Below are 27,158 nucleotides of genomic sequence, written 5' to 3'. Positions count from 1 at the left end.
TGTTCTAGCTTCCAAGAGGACCTGTCTGTTCCTTTGTACTTGTAGGTAAGCTCCAGGTAAACAAGCAGAGGCAGCCAGTTGGGGGATTCTGACCAGAGCACATGTTTTAAAAATGGTTTCAGAGAGAACAGCTTCTAACATAGCCTTGCCAGCATGAGCTGTGTCTGCTTTTGTAGACTGTTCATTGCAATAGCAGGAAGGTTAGTGATAATGGTTACAAGGTATTGGCAGGTGCTAGTGCTTTTATCACATATCTTAAAAGTAAATCCATGTAATGCAAGAATGAATGTGCCATCACTTGCTGACCTCTTCTCTATACTAAAGCTGCACTGGTTTAAGTTACTATGGGAAAATCATGAGCAAAATAATCTTATTCAGGTAAGGATAATGTGGACACAGTTAGTTCATAGTGGAACACCTATTTAAAAAGAAAAGAAAAGGAAGAAAAAGGTCTGTTGGCCTAGATTCTTTGCAGTACTGGGATAAAAGCATTGGTTTAGTCATTTGGGCTCTGAGTATATTTGAGTGTTTGACCACAAGGTAGCTCAAGTCCAAATCTTCTTTTTAAGTTAGAATTGCTGCAGAATTGTCAAGGTAAACATATACAGGAAAACTGATTATAACCATGCTTATGGCAGAACTTGAATAAATTCCCAAGCTCAGCTGAAAGACAGTTGTATCCAAGTTAATTGTACACTTATGTACACTTTGTTTTCACAGATATAGATGAGTGTCAGTATGGCAATCTCTGTACAAATGGACACTGTGAAAATATGGAGGGGTCTTTCAGATGTATTTGTGGCCAAGGTTTCAAACTCTCTGCAACAGAGGATCACTGTGAAGGTAGGAAAGAATATGATTAAAATTCATAAGGTTGCATTTACATTTTAGATAATATTTTTCATCTAATAGTATTCCTTTTAATGGAGAAACAACAAATGTACAACACTGAAGCTAGATGACCAAAAATGTAAGAACATGTATTTCCATTTTATGGCTTCCATGGTCACACTGTAAAGTTTGACATTTGTTACAAAGCAAGTCAAGAATGTGTAGTAATATTTATATTGCTAAATTGGAATTTCCACAAAATCCTTGGCATTTCTGTCATTTTGGAGGTTTGGGGACAGTGGCTTTCACTGCCTTAATTGCTTTTCTTTCTATCTTTCTTTTCTTTCATGTGGGTGAGTGGAATTAAAAAACTCAGGCTGCACTCTCTTGGAACCCAGGAGTGTCAGTTAACACTGAGCTGATGCCTGCATTAGTGTCACTGCATTTCAAGTAGTACATTTACTAGAAAGAGAGTTTGGTGTTGTACTTCTAAGAACAGTACCTGTACCTTCAAAGTGTCAGGTTCTACATTTCTTCCACATTTAAAACTCCCATCAGGACTGCTCTACTGGAACAAAATTAAGTCTGAAGTCAGAGTGGAGTAGTCTGAGAGAGGACCTAGAGTGTGTACAGGAGGTATGAATATGCCTCTTCTTAGGGAGAGTGGACTTCTTGAAATCTCTCCCCAGAGGTAAAAATCTGGGAGAATGTCTCCAAGCTGTGGAAGCACATAAAAACCTGAACATTTCTTGTCATATGTTGTTTTTTCTTCTTTTCCCTTCTCCCCATCCTCCCCTAAGTGTCTTGTGTATAGCACCAAACACTTCCAGACTTCTGAGTGCTAAAAATAATACAATAAAACTAAATGATTGTTCATGTAAATTTGTCAGGAAGTTTGAAACAAAACATCAGTGTAAGTGTCTTGAGTGAGTTAAATGTGCTGTCCAGGACACATAGCAGACTGGTCTTGGGGAAAGTATGTAGACAAAGTTTGACTGCTTCCTCTAAGCCTTTCATGGAAAAGAGCCCTTGCCAAGCTGAGCTGGCATGTGCAGACTGTTCTTCTTAAAGTGCGCCTTTCTAAAGTAAGGCACTTTCTAAAGTAAGGCACTTTCCGTACACGTGCCCAGATGCTTCATGCAGCCCCACAGATTTTGGTGATCCTTAAATTCAAAACTTCTGTGGTTGCAAGGGACCATTAGTCAAGAGGTCAGACTATGTAGCCATAACACAGACCTGAAAAACCTCATTGAGTAACTTTCTCCTGTTTGAATTGGAGTGTATTTTCAGAAAGACATTTAGGCGTGCCTAAATCCTAGAAGTGACTAAGAACCTACCATATCAATTTAATTACTGTTCCTTAACAAGTATTTTATAAATAAGGGAGGCAAAACAGGCTTCCTAGCTCAAACAAGACATGTGCTGTGTTCTGAATTCAAAGTGCCACTCCCCTCCCATGTTTTGAGTTTTTCATAGGAAAATTTAAGTTTGATGTTGAAGTCCATCTGTTAACCCAGGCTGACCCCAGTTCATAAGAACTGAAATGCTGAGGGATTAGCAGTGATTGTGGAAGCAAAGAGACATTTCCCCATACTTAGAGGATTAATACTATTACAAGGCAAGTATTTAAAGGAGCCTTAAGATACAACTTAACAGAGGAACAGCCTGTCAGTGTGCATCTGAAAACCACACCCTGTTAAAAGGTGGTGATCCTGCTGGAAAGTATTTTGTGGGTTTTGCTGACTCACTGGAGCGGCTGGCTTGTTACCTTTGCCAGATATAAAAGCAATAAAAGCAGCTCTCAAGCAGCATGCGTGTCTATTTGTGTGTCTGTGTGTACCCGTTTGTGCATTGAGGGATATATCGACACTACAGGACAGAATGCTGAATGCAGTCATCTCAAAGGAAACATCCAATCTGGAATTTCATGTATTTTTATGCATTATATTTACTGTCTGCATTTGTTAATAAATAAGACCAAGAGAAGCAGTACTGTATATTGACACTCTAATTTGCTGTATTGTTCAGAATTCGTTATTGCACCATTTGATTAATAATTGGTAATTTCAGATGTGTTAGGTTTGCACTGTCTCTTCTGCTACAGATATAGACGAATGCCAGCACCGATCAATCTGTATGAATGGACGCTGCAGGAACACAGAAGGATCTTTCAGATGTATTTGTAGACAAGGCTACACGTTATCATCTACTGGAGATCAGTGTGAAGGTAAGCTTGTGGACTTAGGCTACTGATTCATTTTTTTCAATAAGATCTTGAGTATTTCAGCTATAGGCATGAACTCTTTTGAGAATGGGGCAGAAAGATATGTTGCTTCTCTTTCTTTCTCTATACTTTACTGTCAGTCATTCAACAGTCCCCACCTACGCAGCCACATATTTAATGGATTTTTAGAAATAGTTCCTGTCATCTTTCCACATAAAAGAAATCAGCACATGTGTTTCCAACAGTAAGACTGGAAGGGCAGTTAACATTATTACCAAAAACAATTAAGCCTTTCCAAACCTTGTTGCTCAAATTCTGACACAGAGATTCTGTATTACAAAAGCTTCTGCCAGTATACACTATTCACATGGGGGCCCTCTAAGTTTAAGTTAAAACTTCTTCTCCAGCTGGTTTTGGGAACCTCTAGCCAGCCACCACAGTCCCACATCTGCACTGGCAGGGGAAAATATGTAGTATAAGATGAGCTCCAGGGGGTCTGCTGGAGCTCACAGCTTTCGCTGTCTCAGAAGTCAGTCTACATACTGAGCTTGTAAAAATAAAAATGAAAGGTGAAAGATGTACAGTAAATGTAGGGAGAAATGCTGTGTTATAGAAAACAGAAATATTCTATTATCTCTCAAGTAGAACAATTTAATTGTCTAGTAATTGGCAAACAGATTTTTTTCTAATGAATTATTTCAAAGCTATTCCTTCTTCTTCATTGTTGGGTATACCACCTGGTATGATGTGCCTGCTGCCTGCCTGCATGGTCACCTTAAGCATGTGAGATTACTTACTAGCGAGCTCCAGAAAATGTTGTATCTCAGTTGCTTCCTTATCTCACCCTAGGGGTAAAATACTCTCAGTTAAGGTCTCACCGTACATGTAGTATTAGCACATAAAAGGTTTCCAGTCTCTGGTGTGCTTTCTGTAGCTGCTGATACCATGAAAGACGGAGCTTCTTACTGCTGTTCTACCTAATAGTGTCCTGCTGCTAGGTAATCCTCCACACAGCACTCTAGGAGGCAGTTCTCACCTCCCCCACAGCAATAGGTCAGGAGTCATCTTCAAGTGATCCAGGCAGAAGAGCAATTCCCCCTTAGGCAACCAAATGCTGTCTTCTCAAGACAAACCTGTAATATCAGACCAGACTTTATCACCGATGATGATACTGCATTGTCCACATTTAATGAGTGACAGCATCTCTTGAAGTTCTCACCAACAAGGAATAAGGATATCTTATAAAATCTCCTCAGCACACTGATACTCTTTGGTACTGACCTGTTTGGAGAATCTGGTCACAGAAGAACTTAACACAATCTTCTCAGAGTTCCTGGTGAATACCAGCATCACTTGCATCAGCTTCAGGAAACGTGGGCTGATGATGCAAGGCACTAGAAACTTGTGTCAAAGTATTTTGCTCTCACCTGGCTTCCAGATCTTCATGAGTTGCAATGGATGCAGAGATACTGTGTCAAGAATCAAAGAAAAATGTGGTGGAAGGAATCACTGCTCCATCCTGCCTCCCAAAGGCAGAATAGACCACATGGTGTCATTCCTGACAGGTACTCATCTACTCTGAGTAGGCTTCAGCAGATGAGATTTCCAAACATCTCTTCAAGCAGCCTGTGCCAGTGCTTTGCTCTCCTTGTGTTAGACTTTCCAGCCCATCTTCATGAAAATGTCTTTCCTCCTGACTGTTAGTTCAGCTAGATGTGTGCAGGGACTACAAGGCAGAGCTTCCATAAAGAGAAAATCACCTTGAGAAGACAGCCAACATTGCCTCTGATTTTCATATTAGCCTATTTACCTGAATGTTTTCTAACACTTGACAGAGAAAGCAGAAAAGAGACAACAAAAACTGTGGGTATAGCCCAGCACAGTTGTGTGAAAAGAGCAGTGGTTCAAATTCTGTTCAGTTTCTCAAACTCAGGGATGGACATTTGTCATGTCAGAGGATACCCAAAAATGTATCAGGCTGTAAAGCCAATGTGTTTGGCAAATCACTTGCAAGAAATGTGCTTGTTTATTTAATAAGGATTTCTTCTACTTTGGAAGTTTTTTTAAAAATATAGCAGCTCAAGAAGCAGTTTGCTGGTTTGATCATTGTGCAAACTTCTAGGGAGATTGCAGAATTTGGCAGAATTATGCTATGCTCATTTTCAGCTGTGCTTTTTGCAACTCTCTGGCTGAAGTTTTTGTCTGGAAGTCTTTGCACAGTATTTCACCTGTTTAAGAATAAAGGTAATTTGCAAATAATTGTTCTATACGTTGGTGTATACATGCTCTGTATGCATCCTTGCACTGAACTCTTCAGAAAATGAGAAAGCTGGACTGAGGCCTTCATACCTTCAGTTCTGAGAGCAATAATCCATAATTCCTATTGCAAATGCCTGTATACTCTGTTATCCAAGGCCGAAGAACTTTTTGCTTCTGCAGTGCCTGTAGACACTTGCTATTATCTGCTTGGAAATTAGAAGCCTGAAAGCACATGACCATCCACAGGTGGGCCATGCACACAACCTTCCACCTGAAGATAGAAAAAGAGGTTACTTCCTAGTAGTCAGAGGTCTTCAAGATGCATGACCGCATGCACGTTTATTTTCTTTCTGCCTTACTGTCTCATTCAGCATCTTGTTCTTGAGGTGAAGTGACACTGAGACTTTTGCTCTGTGTTGCTCTGAATATGAGGGAACACAAAGTGTGAGTACACCTGTGGCCTTGTCTCAACTGACAGGAAGTATGAATATGCACCAGCTGGACTTACATATAGATTATACATCTCAAAGAACTCAAGTTACTGGAAATGAGTCTGTCTGAAGCATAGGAGGCTCCAGTGTTCTCCCAGGAGCCTTCAGAGATTTTGCTAGCCAAAATGCTCAAGACATGCACGTGTAAAGGATGGTAAAAGCACTGAACATCTCAAGCATGAGTTACTGTCTCTGATTTTTCTGGAGATTCTTGTGCAGCCACCATAGGACCTGTGAAGAGTTGCATCAGAGAAAGGGAGGTTTGCCTCCTATATGGAAAATAATGCATTTTGACTGAATTTGGCAGAAGATGCCTTCTTGTTGTGAGATTTGGCATTAGCTCAGTGCAAGGGAGTCGTTAATTTTTTCTCATGCTCCTAGTCAAAATTAATTGCTGTTTTAAATAAACCACAATTTATTTCTCAGTCAAAAATTATTATAAAACGTGGTTATCAAAAGGTCAGAACTTTGTAAGCATTAAGTGCAGCTTTATCTGCAATAACAATCATTTATGTAAGAAAGCTATGCCTATTTCTTATTTTTATCAAATAGATTAAATCCCAAGGATAGTTGAACTCTGATATAGTGTGGGCTTTCCAGAGGTAAGTGTAGAAAATGAGGTCATGTCCTCTTTTTTAATTACAATTGTTATTCATTCCTGCAAGCAGGAAAAAGTTACAATTCTAATCAGCTAAAATCCATGCTTAAGAAATCAGAATAATCAAAGGCAGCGGAAAAAGTTTTTGATAACTTTTTCAAAGGAAACTATCTGCATTATCAGATCAATAGACTCAGTGAATTATGAGGTAGGTCACTGTGAAGGCAGGGGAAAGTTGATTATGAGATGCTTCTTTTATTTGACTCTCATTTTCTGTTTGCTTTAAAACTTAGAGGCACAGTTATCAAACACCTTGTGATCTTTAGCTGTAGTGAAACAAAACAGTAGAATATCACTGGAATATAGGCACTTGCTGAGTTAATCCTGCACCCACAGTAGCTGTGCTGTTTCCTCCATTCGGCTGCCTTTAAGCCCTTTGAAAGACAATGGAAGAAAATACTGTAGTTGGAGACAATGCCAATGTCCTATTCTTGAAAAATGGGATTACTCTGTATATAGTTTGTATCCTGAAACTTGCCCTCCTACGTGTGAGTCAGCATGTTTATCCTATAGACGTTAAGACACTAGGGCAGATTCTGCAGGCTTGAGGCTGGGAATGTGGTGTATGAGCAGCTGTGAGCTAGACCCTGCATGCCCTGACTGTACTGCTGGATCTATGGCTTGGGTGCAGCACTGTGCAAAAGCAGCTTCATGAACAAGCTGCTAAGCCTGCAAAATGGCTGTATTGCATTGCATGAACTGCATGAAAAAGTAACCGTTAGCACAGCAGGATGCACAGTGTAGTCCCTGTTCTACGAGCCTCCTGTCCACGTGGTTGTTTTGTGAGTAGTCTCCACAGGCACGTCTTGTCTGGTGTGACACATCAACTATGCTTGGGCTTGCCTGTACCCTGGGGGACAACTGAGTCAGGTCACTTCCGACTCAGGGATCTCTGTGTAGTGGTCTAAACGTGTCCAAATATGCATATTGCAAACTACAACTTTGTATTAGTAGGCAATGTTTGTGTCTGTCTTCTAAATGTACAGCTGCTTGGATTTCTTTTTAGCTACTTGCCCTGATTTTTGCTGGGATAGAGTTAAAGTTCTTTCTAGTAGCTGGTATAGTGCTGTGTTTGGGATTTAGTATGAGAAGAATGTTGATAACACACTGATGTTTTCAGTTGTTGCTAAGTAAGGTTTATACTAAATCAAGGATTTTTCAGCTTCTCGTGCCCAGCCAGCAAGAAGGCTGGAGGGGCACAAGAAGCTGTGAGGGGACACAGCCAGGGCAGCTGACCTAAACTGGCCAAAGGGATATTCCATACCATGGGACATCATGTCTAGTATATAAACCGGGGGGAGTTCGGGGGGGAGGGGAGGGGAGGCGGGTGATCACTGCTCGGGAACTAACTGGGCATCAGTTGGCTAGTGGTGAGCAACTGCATTGTGCATCACTTGTGTATATTCCAATTCTTTTACTATAATTATTATTACTAATATTACTATCATCTTTCTTTCTGTCCTATTAAACTGTCTTTATCTCAACCCACGAGTTTTACTTTTTTCCCAATTCTCTCCCTCATCCCACTGGGTAAGGGAAAAGTGAGCGAGTGGCTGCATGGTGCTTAGTTGCTGGCTTGGGGTTAACCACGACACTGCATTACTGTAACACCACAGTCACCATTATAGTAGGGTAGAGAGTGGTATAAAGATCTGTTATGATAGCTTTCACAAGAGATGCAGATGGCACATGTTAGATGTATTTGCTAGGAATAAATGACATACAAACTCAAATTTTAAAGCTCTCTAGAAATACAAGTAGTTTGATGATATCATGAAAGGGAAACTAAAAGGACATCCTAAAGTGTAGTAAACTTGATTTCCACACATGCACACAGTTGTTAAAGGGCATTGTAGCTTCAAGTTGCTACATCAGTATAAAAGTATCACTATTAAAATTTTCATCAGTTTTTACATCATCTAATAATACAGTTACATTTTTATTTCAGATGTTGATGAATGCCTTCAAGACAGTGATATTTGCCTTGGAGGAAACTGCATGAATACAAATGGGTCTTACAAATGCACCTGTCCAGATGGTTTCCAGCAGATAGCAAATAGGGGATGTCAAGGTATGAAATAGCTATAAAAAATACCTGTATCATTATTATAAATGTGCAAGTTTGTAAGCATAACTCATGATAATCACAGATCTTGCTAAGGAAGAGAAACTCATTTATCATTTGTAGTACTTTTTTACTCTTCTCATTTTATATTTCTCTCTGTAAATATATGCTGAGAAATTATTTCACGAGGCTGAAATCTCAGCCTTCATAACTTGAAAGAGAATCTGTATTAGAACTAACAGATGCAGTGCTGCATTTTTGCAGATCCTGGAAACGCTTATTTTGACAAAACCTTCTATGTTTGTGAATCAGTGATGTAACAGGAAGAGCAGTATAGTTAGTGTCAAGTCACATTAGATAAACCTCTCTCACCTCTAAAATACTTGCAGTGCTTTGTGGAGAATGGGTGGGGAGGAAGAGAATGTGTTATCTGAGGCTGAGTCAGCATTGCCAAACCCAGAAAAATACTTCCCAGGTTTTAGTTCTGAACGATCCCAACTCCATGTTGGCACAACACCCAGGCATGCCTCATGAATCCCATTTGCCATCTGTTTTTTTGAGACAAGAACCATGGTATTAGAGCTGGGAAGTGATCACGTGTTTGTGATCTAAATGACTGGAGGACCAGGAGACTGGACTTTGCTTTGGCTGCTCTCTTATGCACGTTTTAGACTTGAGCTGAGAGACAGTATTCCAGCTGATCTATGTTGAACATCTTGTGCAACCAACAGTAAAAGCCCTGTAAAAGTTCTGAGTATTCTATGTGACTGCTTTCTAATTCAGAAAATGTTGCATTCAATGTACAGAAGTGCTGTATTAGACCTTGCTTTAGCAGATAAAAGAGAATTTATCACAAGCTATAAATCAATGCCAGTTTTGATACCACTCTATTCTCTTCACTCCACTATGTAAAGTAGTAGTGTATAGGCTTCATGTTTTAAATGGATAAATATAACAAAACTGAAAGCAGTTAGGAGCCAACTAAGGGACAGACAGTATTTTTAACAGAAAAATGTGAATGAAAATTGGAAAACATTTCAGGTAAGAGAGCCACACTTGAGAAGGAAGACCAGCAACACTGAAAAATAACAACTTGCTCTGAGGGGAGTGAAACTGCTTGAGAAATAGCCAGATCAATATCAAAACAAATGGAAGAAAGTAGGAGTTGATAACAATGAATACCGACAACTTAGAATAGCAAAGAACTAGACACAGCAAAAGAACATAAACAGAGATCTTTGGCTAGCAGAATTAAGTATGGTTACACTTTTTTACTTGTTAAGCTGTTACAGGATGCAATAGTAGAATCTTTATTTGTCAAAGATGGAAATTGTCAGTATATTTTCTTGCCCTGTATTTGGTACTGGACAAAACTAGTCATACTTGTATTGTAAATGATGACTTCTCTAAATTTCAACAGTACCTTCAAAATATTATAAGCAGAAGCTAAACTGAGACATTCTTAAATGACTGAAAGTTAGTTCTGTCAGAGTTCTGTAATAGCAAGAAAAAACATAAAATTTTTGAGAGAATTTACCTGGAGAGATTAGGGGCACGGTAAAAGATCCAGATAATAGGCCACTAGTGCAGAGTGATCTTGATCATATGGTATACTGGGTATGAGCAAACAATATGTGTTTCAATATATCCAGTTCTATATTGAAGAAGGAATCTCAGTCATGCTTGTAGGACAGTGGACTTCCTTCTGGGACACAGTCACTGAGAAGGATGTAGGGGTCAGAGACAGTCAGCTGAATATGAGCTTCCAGTGCAACCCTGTGGCCAGTAGGACTAATGCACTCCCCAGAAGATTGAAAAATCAGAATATCCAGCAGGAATAAGCAAAGTTTGTTTACCTCTATTTTGCACCTATACAGCTGCTCTTGGCACATTGTTGTGCACTGACATTCTGGTGCCCACAATGCAAAATGGATGCTCATGAGCTGAGGAGAGTCAGAGATGAACCCAAAAATGCTGATGGCCTGGGGGAGTAAGGATTGAATGTTTTTAAACTGTTTATTTTGTTGAAGAAAAAAATGAGAGGTGACTTGCTCATAGGCTTATTATGTTCAAAGGAAACCATAATAGAAAGTAGAGAGCTGTTGAATTAAACTGGCAAATTTATCACAGAATGCAGTGTTTGCAAGTTGAATCTGGACTAGACTAGAAATTAGGAACATTTGTTTTGGTAAGGAGCAAAGTTGAAAAAGAGTCCAAAACATTGGAAAGTATGCAGTTTGCTTTTTCAGATTAATTATACTCTATTTCCCTAACATCGTTGATTTTGTTTTCCTATCTTTTAATACATCGTTCTACCTTGCATAATCAGCTGGTTTGGTTTCCAGTAATTTTTTGGCAGTTTTAAGAAACTGACAGCTTAGTCTTGAGAATAGGGTGAGTCCTGAGGAGGTACTGTATTGTCCTTGTCTTTGCTGATCTCCCACCTTACCCGCCTTTCAGAGAGCTTCAGTAAGTATGTCATTGGTCTGCATTGACTATGAATTCAGAGAAAACTTTATACATGTACCTGTTGCATGAAGCGCAGTGCACTGACTTTTCTCTGTGCACCTCATACAGATACTACCCTTCCCTAAGCTGCCTCTGTTCTTTCCACATATGTGCCATGACCTCAGGGTACTGGCCTGGAAGGTTTACACACAGGACAGAATTAATCTGTATCTAAAGAAAATTCTATAATGGATGTCATGGGTCTTGAAATGATGGTATTGAAATCATCATTTTCTAGTCTATCAAAATTACTGTCTACTTTGATGCATTTTGTATGGCTGTAACAATGGCCAGAATCTAAGCAACAAAAGACACAGTTAAGAATAAGAAATTCTAGTATCTGTGATGATGGATGAATAAGGCATATGTAAGTTTTGTTTGTAAACTTGTGTTTCATTTCAGCATGCTACTGAAAACTTCTTAATAGGTTTTTGTAAAGCAAAATACAAAAGTGCAATTACAATGTGAATGGTAATTCCTGTGGAAGTGGTACCTCCTTAATGAACGAATGCAGTCCTTAAGTTCTGATGACAGGTTTTGTTGTTAAGATTAGACATCAGTCAGAAAGAAATGTTTGTTTTTCAGATTCACAAGTCTGAAAGGCAGTGTTTGAAAAATGCTTTCTAAGTTTTTTTTTAAAAAAAAGCAATGATGACAGACTTTTATATAGCAACCTTTTGGGACCATTCCCATTCCCCATCAGCAAAAAAGAGCATTTGGCTTTAAGTTATATAAAATCAGCCTACTGGGAGAGATGCAGCTCCAGACCTGCTGGTGACACATGGAGCCAGATGCACAAGTTGACCAGCATGCAGCAATCTAAAAGCAGTGAGATGGAGCCATCTGAGAATTCACCTAACACAGAAGAAATTTTGGCTAGTATGGAGCTTATACTGATATCTCACCAATCACTCTCATCTGGTCATCCTCATCTCAGAGAGTAATATAGTGAGAGTATAATGCAGCAGAACATACTGATGCCTATGCATAGTTTAAGAATGATCCCAGAAGATTTGGTTACTCTGGAAAATAAGCCCAGTTTACGTAGCTATTTACATAGCTGGTGGAAATAAAAGCTGCTTTTAAGACCTTTTTAACATTAAGGGTATGAGGATTTGCAAAGCTATTAATGTCTCTGTGTTTTCAGATATCAATGAATGTGAGAGATCTGACCTCTGTTCACCTCATGGGGAGTGTCTCAACACGGATGGTTCTTACCAGTGCATATGTGAACGGGGCTTTTCTGTGTCTGCAGATGGCCGAACGTGTGAAGGTGAGACAAGTTACAATAATGCTTTCCCATTGATTTGCTGTTATTAGTTGGGTGAGAAAAGTAGTCAGTTTGGGTCTAATACCCCCAAAACCACTATTAACTCTGCAATCTGCCACCTAAGGGCCCTTCGTTCTTTTTGTCGTAAATGCATGGAGTGCTATGTTGCTGTTTGAATCATAAGAAGTACAACAGGAAATGTATAAAATAGGCAATGTAATGAAGTTATTGGGTTTTTTTTACACCCTGTGTTTTACTTTTCTTGATATTTAATAATTTTGCTATCTTAACATTGGATTATATTTTTTTGAGCAAAAGAAATCAGTTAAAAAGAAGGAATATTAACCTAACTATGGTAAATGATGGCAAAGGAGGAAATTATATTCTTATGTTAAGATACATGAAACCAGTGGACAACTATAATAATATGAAAACCTATTCACAGATGGGAAATTATTTCTGTCTTATAGCAAGGGTGGAAGGAATAAATACATATAAAATGCATGTAAAGTGAGTTTGGAACTCAGGAGTCTGATAAGCTTCAGTGGGTAAGACCTTCCTGCCATAAATATTTAGGGTTATTTAATTTAAAGGATCTTAGGTGCATTAGCAGCAAGCCTGAGCTGCCTGATTGTTCTCATTGCTGTGCGTGAGACAGCAGAACCTTGTTTGTCAAGACTTTTTTTTCAAAAGATGCAGATAAAGCATCCATACAACAGAAGTAACTCTAGTGAGAAATTGTAGTAAAATGCTATCTATGATAGAACCTCAGGCATTTTTAAATCGCAGAAACAGAGTAATGGTAGTAATTAGATCTTTACAGTGCTAAAGCCATCTTATTCTTTGTAAATGTATGCAGGCATGCTTATACAGGTATTTTTCATACAAGGTTGTAAAAGCTGTTCCAGTAATAACCCTGGTGAGAAACATCAACCAGGAGCCTAGAATTTAGGTATAACTAGGATTTTTATTTGGTTATAGCATGAGAATATATCCTGTTGCTAATGGAATGCACACACTTGCTAATGATGCTGCTCTCCTGCACTGAATTTAAAATAAGAGACTTGTGCTCAATGATACCAAAAAGATATGTGGCTTTGTGTAGTCAGTCAGTGATGCTGACATAAAACAGGAGTTTCCCTAACTGGGTGAAGAATGGCTGTTCTTGTGGATAAGAGGACTGTTCAAGACAGGAAGCCTTGTGGGAAAAGTTCAGAAGGGGAAAAAATTATATGGTAGTAATTTGGCAGGATGCATACAGAGGAAAGCACTGAGCAGGTGATAGCTCGGTATTAAAACCTATGGGTAGTGGATCTCAAGCATCCAAGAAGTAAGCAAGCTGTCCCCTATACCAAATTATAGGCCAGTAAATCCGCATGTGATTGGTTTTCATGGGCCAGTTCTTCTCATAGTTCACTTAAGGATAGTGAAAAGTTTCTTCCTTCAGTGGAGGATGTGTATTGAAACTTCTGTCTAACTGTTGCATTTACTCCCCCTACTTTTACCTGAGGAAAAACAGCACTATTGCATTATTATGTGAGCTGGCATATAACCTGCCATATAGTTAGTAATATAATATCTAATGAAATTAAATACACTGCTGGCAAGAATACTGTTATGTTGATGTAAGGGAATATGTGCTGTGTATTTAGATATTAGCATGACATCAAACACCCTATTGGTGTTTTAATAATTATTGATAACTAAAAAACATTCTGCAGTATTTTTGGTGCTTTTCCTCTCTAAACATTTACTTTACTTTGTAATCATGGCATAAGTTGAAAGAAACATTCTCTTACTGCCAAGTCATAGGCCTGGTCAAGTAGGCTAGGGAGAGAGAATCTGAGTAACTCCAGTGATTAATGGGCAAGGCAGTATTTTGTGATTTCAAGGAATGGGGATAATTCCAAAGCATGTTCATGGACTCTTTTGGCAGCATGTAAACATTTCACCCAGTATTTAGGAAGGATATAGTTAAATATCTTCAATTTCTCTAAAAGAAAAGTAGTAGCAGGTGTTTTGCCTCACTGTTGAGCATAGCTGGAAAAAAAAAAAAAGTGGTCAGGGAAGAATGCAGCCTGCTCTTAGTAGAAACCAAACGCTTTATTCCAAACCAAAGTTAGAAGAACACTTATTAGCCTTGTGAAATCAAACTCTCTGAAATTAAAAAAGGCAGAACTGAATAGAAACACAACTTCAAAAAAAAAAAAAGTCTGTGGCATCTAATTTTAGGGGATGTTCCAGAAACAATGAGCCACTCTGTCTGGATCTCTGACAGTTAATAAAGTAACACAGTTCCCAGGGAAGGGTTACCATCGCATATGATGAAGTACTACAAAGTTAATCTCCATTAGAACAAAAAAGCCAAACTTCTACTAAATAGAAAAAGATGAAATCACAAGATCTTATTTCCAGGATTGTGAGTAGTTTTGCAACTTTTTAATGAAGAATAAAACAACAAGTACAAAAACAGTTGAATGTGCTTCACAAGTAATTGGTGGTGTGTGTGGAATACAGATCAGACTTTATATTCAGCACTTGGAAAAGTATTTTAATAACTTGGCAAAGCAAGGGTACTTCTAGTCTTCTGAAGCCACAGCACTCCTCTTCTGCCCCTATTAGTTTCTCCATTCTGTCATTTTAATAAAAACAATTGTAGAGTTGAAAAAACTCATTTGAAGGGAGCACTGATGGCATCGGTTTTAAATATTTGTAGTGGTGTCAGCTTCGTGTGAAAAGGCAAGACAAACCAAAAGGATCAGAAACAAACAGAATGTCTGACATTCCAGGTACTGCAAAAGGATGTGGCTTCCAGCCGCAGGAGCTACTGTTCTTTACACTACGTGCCTCTGTGAATTTACTTCTAGTTAAGTGAGTGAGAGTAACTGTTTATACCGTCAGAGAAAGAACCTGAGGAAATTTTGCTGGGTTCAGATGCCTCTCTGTACCTGGAGTATATTTTCCATATCTCCAGACTGGTTTTGTATGAGTTTGACTCGTTTTTTTGAAAAGTTAGAAACAACAACAACATAAAACATTTAAGAACCCCACGTGGTTCAGTCCTGGTATGGAGTTTTTATGGCCATCGGCCAAAGTAAACTGAACAGCTGTGGAGACTGTGTCTTCTTCCAAGGTGTAGACAAACTTTTGTTGTAGTGGTGACATTCCACTGCCGCCTGGGCCCAGACTCAGCAATTTGGCTGCACCACACTTGCTGAACAGGAGGCTCTTGGAGCGCTCCCTAGCTCCCTGTTGAGCTCTCTGGGGTTCCTGTAAAGGCAGCGTTCTACCCAGTTGGCTGCTAGTCAACTGTGTTGGCAAAAACCCAAGTTAGAGGTTTTCTGACGCTTAAGTCAATACCCTGCCCCAAGCGCCTCTTCTGTCTCCATGTCCAATCCTGTATGTCTCTCGGTGGCTCCCTCACTTTTCTCTCTCTCTGCTCCAAGCCCTGACCTTCACTGCTTGCCTCAATAGGCACTCCAAAAACACTTACACATCCCACCAACCAGAGCTCTGCTTCTTCCTTTCCCTTCACTTACTGTCTTGTATTCTGTTCTCCTTTCCTTGTCCACTGAATAGGTCACCCATCTGAGCCTTGCACGGAGCGTCCACAGATCATTCTGTGATCAAAGAATAACTTACAAATCTGTACACAAAGATGCTACATTGTCCGTTGTTTAAGATGACTGCATACCTAAGAAGTCTGAAGATCAGGGAAACAAAGAGCAGAGCTGTGAACAGTGCATAACTGTTACCTCTGCCACCAAAGACATTTTAAGAGAGTAGATATTTGCTGTAACTGCACATCACAACCATAACTCCAGCCATCTACAGGGAAGACAAGGCAGCTTTAGGAAAAGGGTATGGCAAATCTAGGACTCCTTTTGGGGCAGAGTATTATCTGTTACCTGGAGTGAATTTTATGCAGTAGACAACTTGTTAGCTTCACCAAATCTCTGGTTAAATACTGAAGATAGGTCAGGCTTCTGCCAAACAGATTCAAGTACGCATCTCCAGAGTGTGCCTCTGTGAGCTACCTTATTGTTTCACAATGAGTAATCACAGACTTCACCAGCCTTCTCAAATTTGCTGATAGAGATGTTTTAGGGCATCAACTACTTCTTAACTGGAGGCTGGCTAGACAAGTAAGAACAAAAAGGGAGAAACAAGAATCTCTTTCTTACCCACATCATCGCAATGGTGAAATGACCATCAAGCATTATTGCCTTTAAATAGCCAAAGTCTTTATTCAAATATTCATTTTTCTAATTTTCTCATGACAGTGATTTTTATGTATGGGTGTTATGGGCAGCCCTGGAAGTCTCAGAATCAGAGCTCTGTTCCCCTAAGCACTGTAGAAAACTGTCCTAGGAAACAGTTCCTCTTCCAGAGATTTTGCCATGTAAGTAGATTTCAGTGAGATTTAAATATCATGCTTGAGGTTAAGTATGCCTTCATCTTGTTCAGGTTGGCAGAAAACAGGAACACGCTGTTGAGCGGTATAGGAATGCGCTTGAGTGCACACATGTTTTGCCTTTCTTTAGATCGTGGTGATGCTACATCAAAAGAGTTTTGATTAAAGCAGGCAGCACTGAGTCATGGATTCTAAAACAGGTTGTAATTACAGAGAACTGCTTTAGTCATTGCATAGGACATATTAGTTTCATCTTTTTAGTTTTTCCCCTTGCTTTGTCTCCATATAGCAAGAGAATTGCTGATTACAAGCCTCAAGGTTTACAGGGTGATTAAAGAAACAAATGCCCTTTCCGGCTGTAAAACAGGAGTCCTCTGAGTGAGCTGTCTAGACAAGGAAAAATATTTGGTGCTTGGAGCTTCTCTGCAATTTCCCATACACTGAAAGATCCAGTCATGTTCAGACTGCATACTTTTTAAAAACAAAACCGTCTTCCATGGCTATATTATATACTAAATCAGGACACTTGCTGCAATCACAAGTTTTGTTTCTGCAGCTTTTTAGTCAATGGCCTTAGTTTACCTTTGGAGAACCAGCTGCATGATCCATTCCCCTATCTGTTTCCTTTAACCTTTAGCTATTAAGTAAGAGAAATACTGTAATTTAGGTAATTTTAAAATCCCCAGTTGTAGTTTCTTCTGTCTAGGCTTTTAACAGAGTAACTGTCCTGTGGCTCAGGAACTTTTTTATTAAACTATAGTTGGCCACTGAAAATACGAACACTGCATTATTGTCTGTTGTCTTAAATTCCTGGGTGTCAATCCACCATTGTTCACTCATTTTGAATTCCTTTTCTTAACTTTTCTTAATGTGGTTTTCTGAATCAGAGATGGAATATTCAGATTTTTTGTCCAGATATGTGAAACTCTTATGATCACATGAGACTAAATGTTAAAATAACATATGTTATCCAGGTATAGTGCACAGCAGCAAGAGGCAGGGACCAGACCCCCCTCTTTTTTTGGGGGGGGGGACACAGGGGGACGGAACACGGTGTACAATTGTGGTCATTGGGACCACAATTTACTCCATTGGTACAGAAATTGCCAGAGACAGTTTTTTAACCTATTTAAGAGGTTGTGGATAGTCTCTTCTGTCCTTAAAAATCTATATGTGATTCTAAACTTGTTCAAACCCCAACCACAGCACATAGGAAAATGTGTTTTTCAGGACCCCCAAAAAGCCTCTCCCTGAGGCAGACAGAAGCATATGTGGATGAATTTGAGCACTTAGGGGAGCAAGAGGGCAGCACAACAGTTAACCTGTGTGGGTGGTAATGACATGCTGCTTAAATTTGGATAGCCTGGGGAGCTGTGACCATGAGGTTCAAAGACCAAAAATTCATTTTCAGCTGAGTGTAAGAAAATCTAAAAGTAATAATGTCCTTGCTTGGTGAGCACTGTCAGGAGAAGAATGAAGTGCATCTTTGCTGACTTTTCTAGGCCTTTGTTTGACACAGCTGTGAAGAGCTGTAGGAGTAGACAGGACTACGTTTGAGCCCTACTCTCTCCTTTCAGAAAAACACCAAGCAGCAGTGCTGCTTACCTGTTCAAAGAAGCCCTCTGTGGCAACATAGGATTCAGTCCCACCAGATCTTTAGTTCAGTGAGTGCCCAAGGCCTTCACTGGAGGTAGAATGATGGTAGGCTCCATCACATGAAGGTCTACTCTAATGCGCAGAATTAATGATAGTATCTAGTACCCAGATAAATCAAAAGTGAATCACTTTATTCACCATTTAAAAGGTAATTACCCCTGAGGCACAGTGCAGAAGGTAATTCCAAGCAGACAGCAACCTTACTTAACAGTCATAATGGTTTCCAGGAAAGAAATATAGCAATAATTTCTCTGCTTCAAGCTGCAGAGGAATTTAGAAGGCAGAAGGTACTAATCCTAGTATCCTAGCAAGTTCTCAGTTTCAGTTAACATTCTTCCTCCTGAAAAACACACCATGACATCTTTAATGACCACAGGTGGTCAGGGCCTTGGATTTAGGTCTTTTTTTGAGTGAAGATAAAAATAAAACATTCCTAGCCCTTGTAATACACTTACAAAAATAAACTATGTTCTGCCACAAGCAGGTCTGCTTCATTATAGTTCGATGGGCAGCTGAGTCAAAGAACAGACTTGGTCATGCAAGTGACTCTTACTTGTAAGGCCAATAAACCACAAACGGGAACTACAAATGACAGGGCCAGTACAGAAAGCATGCAGGCATTGTAATTACTTTGCCTACTTGAGTAAGATTATTCGTATGTGTAAACTTACAGGATTAAAGCCAGAAGGCTCACTTCACAGATATTTACCACTTACACATGCACCATGAAATTATCTTCTGTGCTGAGAGCCAGAATGAGATCTGTGCAGCACTTCTGCACAATGGATGCAACCATACCCTTGAACTCTTCTTGTAGGCACAGTGGGTTCAGTTTCACACATGTTGTTGACTGTATAGCACTAAACTGGCAGAATCTGTAAGTCAGTCGAGAGAGAGTCATATTTAAACTATGTCTTACTCTGTGGTACGTAACATCATTCCATGATTGGCAGATTTGGTGAAACAGATAGGAAACAGTTGACCAAAACCATTGTCTGACATAAGGTATTTCCTGCAAAGTTAACGCTGAAAGGATTTCTTAAATCGTACATGTGGTTACATGAAATGTTTGTGTCTTGTCCTTTGTATTTTCCTTCCCAGTGTACAGAGGGACATGGCTGCATCCGTTTGCAAAAATGGCCCATCTGTTGTTTTTCTGCACTCTTTGTGAATGTCTGCCTTTGACTGTTGCAAGGCCTGTCTGATGTTAAAATTCTTCCTTGCAGATGTTGATGAATGTGCGAATGGCACAATATGTGGCAGTCATGGATTCTGTGAAAATATGGATGGCTCCTACCGCTGCCTTTGTTACCAAGGGTATCAGGACGCGCAGGATGGGCAAGGGTGTACGGGTGAGTTCTTAGGTGCAAGTAGTCATTCCTGCAAGGTTCTAGTGAGCAAAAAGCAGCATATAAGCAAAACACATTTTCACAAAAACATTTTTGGTTTTTGTCATTCTTTGTTAAAGTTGGACCACTTACTAGTAAAATAAGTTTGAGCTGTGCTTTACTCACTGAACTTTGTGCCAGATGGGAAATTAACTGTGTATCCGTTTAATGAGAACCTGTTATTAGGACTGAATGGAAACCAACAGCAAATAAGCTAAGCCATTCATTTTATCTCTTTAAGAAAAACCAAGAAAACCCACTATTTCTGCACGTCAGGACCATTCACAAATATAGATTGAATTTCATACTTTAGCCTATTTAAATGCAACATCTGTTTAGTCTCTTAGCTGAATAACCAGAACTCTGTACTACCCCCTACAGGTAATAACATCTGGCATGTGGTACAGCCAGTCTGAATTAGATGACATACCTCCCTAGGCACATCGTATTTGAACAGATTTTAACATTGGCTTTGAGCTCCAGGAAAGACACCTATCACCATGAAAAGATATGAGATTTTGTAGATGTGTAAATACTGCACACTTCTCTTGTGAGCAATAGCTTTCCAGATCTGTTGTTAATAGTGATGGTTGGACCTGAGAACCATCTGAGGCAGCACAAGTTTCTAATATAAAATTAATACCAGATCAAGGAAAGGTATTCATTAAGCAATATCTTCAAACCAGACTCAGGATGAAACACATTTACTAGGAACAGAAACCTAAATGGAATACCAAGCACAGAGGAGGAGTTAGAAGCTTTACAGAAGTGTTTGTATGTGTTTTCTAATATATTAAACAGTTTTATTACAAAATTCTTTATGCCATTTGGCACTTATGTTGCAACATTCCAATGTATATTTTTGCATACAGTGACTTTTCATGGATTAAAACAAATGAAGCAAAGAAAGAACAAAAAAAAAAAAAAGGAAAGCAAAAACTGGTGTGAAACTAAATTTAATTTTGAGTTGCCAGTGAAGTGATTCTGCACCAGAAAATAATGTCTTAGGTTTTTTTCTTGTATACACTGTGTAATATAAAATACTCTTAGAAATTTTGATGCCAGTTGTCTACCAAAACAATTTTAGGATAAGGTAAGTCTCTCTAGTTCCTGGCCAGGCAATGTTCCACAAAGACAACTTATTCCTTATGACAGGAATCCAGCAATAAGATAAAGAAAAATCTAAGTACATTTTAAAATTGCTGAGCAAACCATAAGTTAAAATGCATATTTATATAAAAATACACAGAAATCAACATTTAGTCATATGACTAGATTTTCATTCTTGCTGGGTAAGAGGTAAAAAGGCTGAAACATTGCCTCACAAGTTACACTTTAGACCATGCTTAATTACAGAAATTTCTGAATTGTGATACACAAATTGCAATTTTCAAATTCTGTCATTAGTAGACAAAGTAGATTTTCAAACGTAAACTTTAACAACTGAAAAGAGAGTAAAGTTAAGTGACCCTGACAGTATTTGGTAACCCTTGTTTAAACAGCAGACAACTCTCCCATCAAAAAAGCATTTCAGGGTAGACTAGTTAGCAGGTTTATGGAATCCAAGTTAAAAATACGTGGGTTTTTTAATTTTGCTGTGTTCGGCAGGGGCTCCCTGGGTGACCTGGTTGTAACCCTTATGGGTTCCAGAGCAGCCTGTGAGGCCATGCACACAAGAGGCACATGGTGGCAGTGGGGCTGAGGAATTCACTGTTCAGTAGATGTTCATGAGGAAAATGGGACTTTCAGGAGAAAAGGGAATTCTCTTTTCATAGTGCAGTCTGAATCACAGGGAAATCTACTCATTTTGCTCCTTGAGTTCAGCGGAAGTTTGATAATGAAGGAAGTTAAGAAAACAACTGAAATGAGTCTGAATCCTAAATCCCAAGAAAAGGGGACAAAGAAAAGCAAGTATTTAAAAATGCAAAAGAACCCTCCCCCCCCCCCCCAAAGAAAAAAAAAAAAAAAAAAGGCGGCCAGTTTTCTGGTCTACAAGCAGTACCTAATCAGCACCAATAGTCTATAAACTGTACTGTGGCTTTCAGGGGCCTTTATTTCAAAGGACTGACTACTTGTTTATGAATCTACTTAGGTATTAGTGAGTTTTTAATCCTTCCCCAGAGATGGCATCTGTAATCTGGCAGACAATATTGGGACAGATACAGCAGATAAAAGAACAGTCAGTAATGGGTCTGAATTACGTTTTGGATTTTTTCCCCAGATGTGAATGAATGTGAAATGCTGAGTGGAGTATGTGGCGAAGCCCTCTGTGAGAATGTCGATGGTACTTTCCTGTGCCTCTGCTCTGATGAGAACCAGGAGTATGATCCGATGACCGGACAGTGTCGCTTCCGTACCTCACCAGGTAAAATGCTAGTTGATTTGTGCATGCTTGGCATGATTTCCACTGCATATGTAACCAATGGAAAAGTAAAGTTGGTTTAAATGCTGGTGTTGCTTTAACTACAGCAGAAAAATTTAAAACTTTGTCTTCTTGAAAGCGTGTGCATGAAAAGAGGCATTTCTAGGATGTAATGTGTTATCAGTGAATCATTAGCAGAAATACCTAGATTTTATAAATCATCAGACTTGGCAGTAATAATGAACAGTTACAGCAGTTAAGAGTAAACAATCTCTTGTTTACTGTACTGTAACAATGAAATGTGATATGGAATCAAGTCTATGGCCTAAGTGATTTTATTTTTTGTTCAAATTTTTACAAACATCCACTAGTACACTTGGACAATGTTTAAGGGAGCATATGATTAAAAACAAACCTAGTACTAACATAAGTCCTTAGAAAAGGTAGTTGGAAAAGCAAAAAACCAAAACACTGAATTGTTGTCAAGTCTCTTTGAGTGCCTTTTTGAGTGCCCCTGCCTGTTTTACTCCATCTTTTGTCCTGTTTTTCCTAGTAGTCCACTGTAGTGGATTTGTGAGCTTTTGTTATCAGGTTTTTTGGGTGTTGCAAATACTACTGGAAATATGCTCATTAAGAATGAGTTTACAACTCTTAAAGTTGTCTCCACATTTCTACACTGATCCAGTTTGGAGAAAGGAACAAGCCCACAATAAGGAACAACAGAGTACAAGAAATGAAGGGATTTAGTTGCACATCTTTTTTCCCCCTCCAGAATGCAAATCTTGGTATTTTTCTTATTTTGTTCTTCCACTGCAGGCTGATCTAGCTTCCAGAAAGCTTTAGAATAACTGGCTCTAGTGCCAGGATGCAGAGTCTACAGCTTACAAGGCTGTGGCTATTCTCTCCTATCACTCATGGTCTTTCAGACTTGTAAACAAGGTTGAAATATCTGTGATCTAATTGCAACAACTTTTTAGATCACTGAATGTAGCACTCAGCAGCACTCAAGAAGTTGCCTGTGAAGTATCATTAACAGCTGACTGACAAACTGAAACCTTCGCAAAATCTTGTGAGAAAGATTCAGGCTTATGGGAGCTTGTTCTCTGACAGAGGAATGAAAAAAAGTAAGATGGCTGAGGCAGCAGAGCAATGCCCATTGGTACTGCCTCCATTCCTGTTTGCAAGGAAAAATACTGCAGTGCCTTTCCACCATAAAGCAGATTAGCTTAAATACCCACTGATGAAGCAGCACTGAAGTAGCAGCATTTAAAATTCTTCCATGAATTTATGGAAGAAGAGTGTTTAAATTATATTACCAAGATTTGCAGGAGATGAGAATGCCATCTTCGTTTTGGTACTGTGAGGATGTAGTACTTGGGAGAATTCAGCTACTTGTCAAACAAAACCAAAGCTAAAGAAATTAGCAGAGGACCTGAGCCCATGTAAAAAGAAGTCCAGGGACCATTCAAGGAAATACCCAAACATTACTGTGGGGAGGAAGGAGGTGAAAAACCCAGTGTGACTGATTGTACTGTCAACAGATGAGTACTCTACTGTCAGTACTAACTCCATTTTGTTGTCACTGGTGAACATAGCTTTACTGTGATCAGTTTGGAAAGAAGCCATTCTTCCTTCCCCTCCAGCCTTCATCAGGCCCTAACAAAACATGCATGCTTCACCTTTGTCTCTTCTCTGAAAAGGTCATCAAGGAGGAAGATCTCACAAAGGAGACCAGAAGACATGCAAATTAGGACCCAGTAAGACGTACTTTACATCATATGCTCTTGAACGAGAATAAGGAAAAGTGGCAGTATTAGGAACAGAGATCTTACTATTTATTCTCTTACTTTTCCAAAGTAAAAGGAGGAAAGTACTGTTGTTAGTTCTTATTAAAAAGGAACCTTGCTTTCCTGTACATCCTTGCAGTCTTGCTGGGGTTTTTTTCCTCTTATCAGTTGGCTTCTGTTTCTCAAGACCTCAAAGGCTGACCAGTCAAGTGGTGACACTGCCCCATGTACCTCTGGATTTGACATTTCAGGAGCTGACAATACACGCTTCATTCTTCTACATCTGCTTACTTTGCTTGTTCCGATTTTCTTCTGGGAACCAACGGGTGGCCCTTGTGTAGCTGTCAACTGAACTGAAGAGGGAACAGAACCAGTCTTTTCCTCCCCATTTGTAAGTGGCATAAGCCCCATGTGCTCACTGTAGGATGAGCAAATAACAGCTATGCTGGTTTGCCCAACAATGAGTACTTCAGCATCCCCCAAGACCAGCTGCAGTATGGTCATATAGGAATAGCATGCTATCTGCCTGCAAAGAGCAATGGAATAGCCACACACCCTCTGGCTTTGACAGCTGCATACTCAAGTCAGGCACACTGCTTTGAGAGCTCCTACAGGACATGTGGACGTCATCTGTCAGCATTAGCTTGCATCATGCCTATGTTCAGAAAGGAAGAATTTAATCTGCATTATTCTGTTGCAGATCTCTATTGTTCAATGTGGTATACTCAGCTTTTGCTTATTTCTCATTTTGTATTTTTGTGCATAAAGAAATGTTCGTCCACCTCATATCAAGTGCAAATAGGTGAAGATTGTTCAAATGTTACTTAAATTTGGGAACTTTTTTGCATGTGATTAAAGGCTGTTAGCTTTGTGGAATGCTATGTGTTCACACTTTTCTTTACTTGAAATTAGGGCTCTCGAGGCTTCCTTCTATTTAGATTTCACTTGGTGGAAATTCATCTATTGTTGGCTCTGTCCTGAAACAATCCTCTCAGTGTATGTATGAGGAATTCTAGCCTATATTGTCACGTTCCAGTAACAAACCCCAAAAAATTAATTGTGCGAGGTTGATTGTCTTATTTGCCTCCTCTCTCCCCTGCCATTCACAAAATGTAGCAAATGTTTCAGAAGGAAGAAAAGATAAAGGAGTAAAGAACTCTCTTTTGTATTAGATGAAACTTTGCTGTTACACATCTTTGTGCCTAAGAGATAAAAAATGCCTGGGTTTGGTTCAAGTCTTCTCATTTATTCTTTTAACAAGATATATGAAGCCATTTATGATTAATTTCTAGCAAGTATCAAGCTGAATATGGTTTGCGTAATAATCCATATTAGCATGGTTTTAGTTGTTTCTATATAAGAAAAAATGCATGTTTAATATATATCTAAATTACTAATATATACTAATATAATATTAATATATCTCATTGCATTGAATCTAGAAGCTATAAAGGGTAGTATATATTTGAGGATTATAATAGGTATGATTTAAAATAAGAATTGCAAACAAAAGTGTGTGTGTAAACATAAGCATATCAGCAGGAATCTGGCTTACATATACAAAGGTCAGTAAGATCACTAGTTTGGGTTACAGCTCAGCCAAGGAAAAGAATTCCAGTGAGAGAACTCCACTAAGGTACCAGGGCCCACGTAGGTACCTACAGCTAATTTAGATGTTGCTTTCTTCTGGTTACATGAAACGTGACCAGTTATTTATGGCCAGATATTTAACAGTATTTACCAGTATTTAAAAGTAAAAATCACAATTTTGGTGTTCAAACATGAGTCCCTTTTAGACTGATTTGTATTAAAACAAAATCAATCCCCCCTGCATCTAACCAACCACCAGCACAAAAAATTTGAGGCTGTCAAGTAACAGTTTATAAATCTGATCCAAAAGCTTCCTCAAGGCTAGAAATGTAGTGCCCGAGTACAAATTCTAAATTTCCTAAACCTTAAGGGCTTTCTAAATGTTAAGACTTTAAAGGAAACTCTTCATATTTGTGGGCTGGGTTTTTTTATGGCACTATGTGCATTTACCTTGTTCTAAGGTAAATAATGATCTGAATTTCAGTCACCTATGAACATAGTCTTAGATATCATTTTTAAATGTGCGTCACTTGCACTAATCCTTGAATTATACATATGCACGTATATGCGTATACACTGCACACACGTTAGGTGTTGTAGCTTGCCACATGTGGAGCCAACTGAGAAATCTAAACAAGTACACCCTGATGATAGGCACACACCAGTCTATTTTTACTGTCTTTTGGAAAATCAGGTTCTGAAAGTCTGTGTTACTTAAGCTGTTTGCTCAATCATCAGAGTTTTGCTGAGGCTTTAGAAGTCATGAATTTATAATGATGATTTTTTCACTTTAGCAACCACCTTACTGATTCTACCTGTGAATAAGAGGTGTTGGTACACATTTGCAGTATTTAAGATCCCATCAGTTCTATGTTTTGGTTTTTTCGGATCACAGTTAACAGGCTGCTATTTAGGCAATTATTTAACTGTATGCTGAAGTCTAAGCATATGCTAATATCCTGATTATCCACTGAATCCTATACTACTAATGCACATTTTTGCATCAAACACATTCTGAAGCATACGGTTGGATCAAGGTTATCCTAAGGTATATAAATCTATTTCTAATAAATGCTTCAGTTCAATCTAGCAGCAACTATACAGAATCTCTGTTACAGGCTGTTAATAGAACAGTCATCAACAACCTGATAAAATTATGTTCCTTTACCAGCGTGCTTTAGTAGAGAGATATTTTACATTTTCTAATAACAAAAAACCTGAAACAACGATATGAAAAAATAAGTATCCATTCCCTATCATATTTTGTCAACATACCTAATGAAACCACTTTCAAAAACAACCTGTTTACTAAATGGTTAATAATGTATGAGAGAGAAATTATAAGCTCGTAGACTCAGACTGGTCTTGGTTAAAAAAAAAAAAAAATGAAAGATTTGTGTCTCATTTGCTCCCCAAACATTCATGACGTCTGCTTGACTAACCCTCAGTCACAGCTGTGTAAACAACAGACTTTTAAGCTGCTGAACAGATAATGGGAAGAGAAACCAACACATCCATCATATGTAAAATGGGAATAAAAAATGACATGATGAGACTGTCTCCCCTTCTTCATGGGGCAGCTTCTGGTGTTCTTTCTCTGGTAAACAGCATGAAAACTGCTATGCTTTTTCTCCTGTTGAAGATTTGGCTTTGAT

At 38.9% G+C, this 27,158-nt stretch overlaps 1 protein-coding gene across 8 annotated transcripts in view; it reads left to right on the top strand.

The window, feature by feature from the left end:
* LTBP1 (latent transforming growth factor beta binding protein 1) overlaps positions 1–27,158 on the top strand; it is a 205,088-nt gene that overhangs the window by 150,501 nt on the left and 27,429 nt on the right. For 7 of the 8 annotated variants that reach the window (XM_049830887.1, XM_049830886.1, XM_049830883.1 and 4 more), the window contains 6 exons: positions 721–843; positions 2,936–3,058; positions 8,412–8,534; positions 12,184–12,309; positions 19,603–19,728; positions 21,986–22,129. In XM_049830887.1, coding sequence (XP_049686844.1) covers positions 721–843; positions 2,936–3,058; positions 8,412–8,534; positions 12,184–12,309; positions 19,603–19,728; positions 21,986–22,129 — 765 coding nt within the window. The remainder of the gene's footprint in view (positions 1–720; positions 844–2,935; positions 3,059–8,411; positions 8,535–12,183; positions 12,310–19,602; positions 19,729–21,985; positions 22,130–27,158) is intronic. The other variant, XM_049830884.1, reaches the window with a different exon arrangement.

The sequence above is a fragment of the Accipiter gentilis genome, chromosome 28, assembly GCF_929443795.1.
Source record: "Accipiter gentilis chromosome 28, bAccGen1.1, whole genome shotgun sequence".
Lineage (NCBI taxonomy): Eukaryota > Metazoa > Chordata > Aves > Accipitriformes > Accipitridae > Astur > Astur gentilis.
The sequence above is the reverse complement of the archived record's forward strand: the minus strand, read 5'-3'. Positions and strand labels throughout refer to the sequence as shown.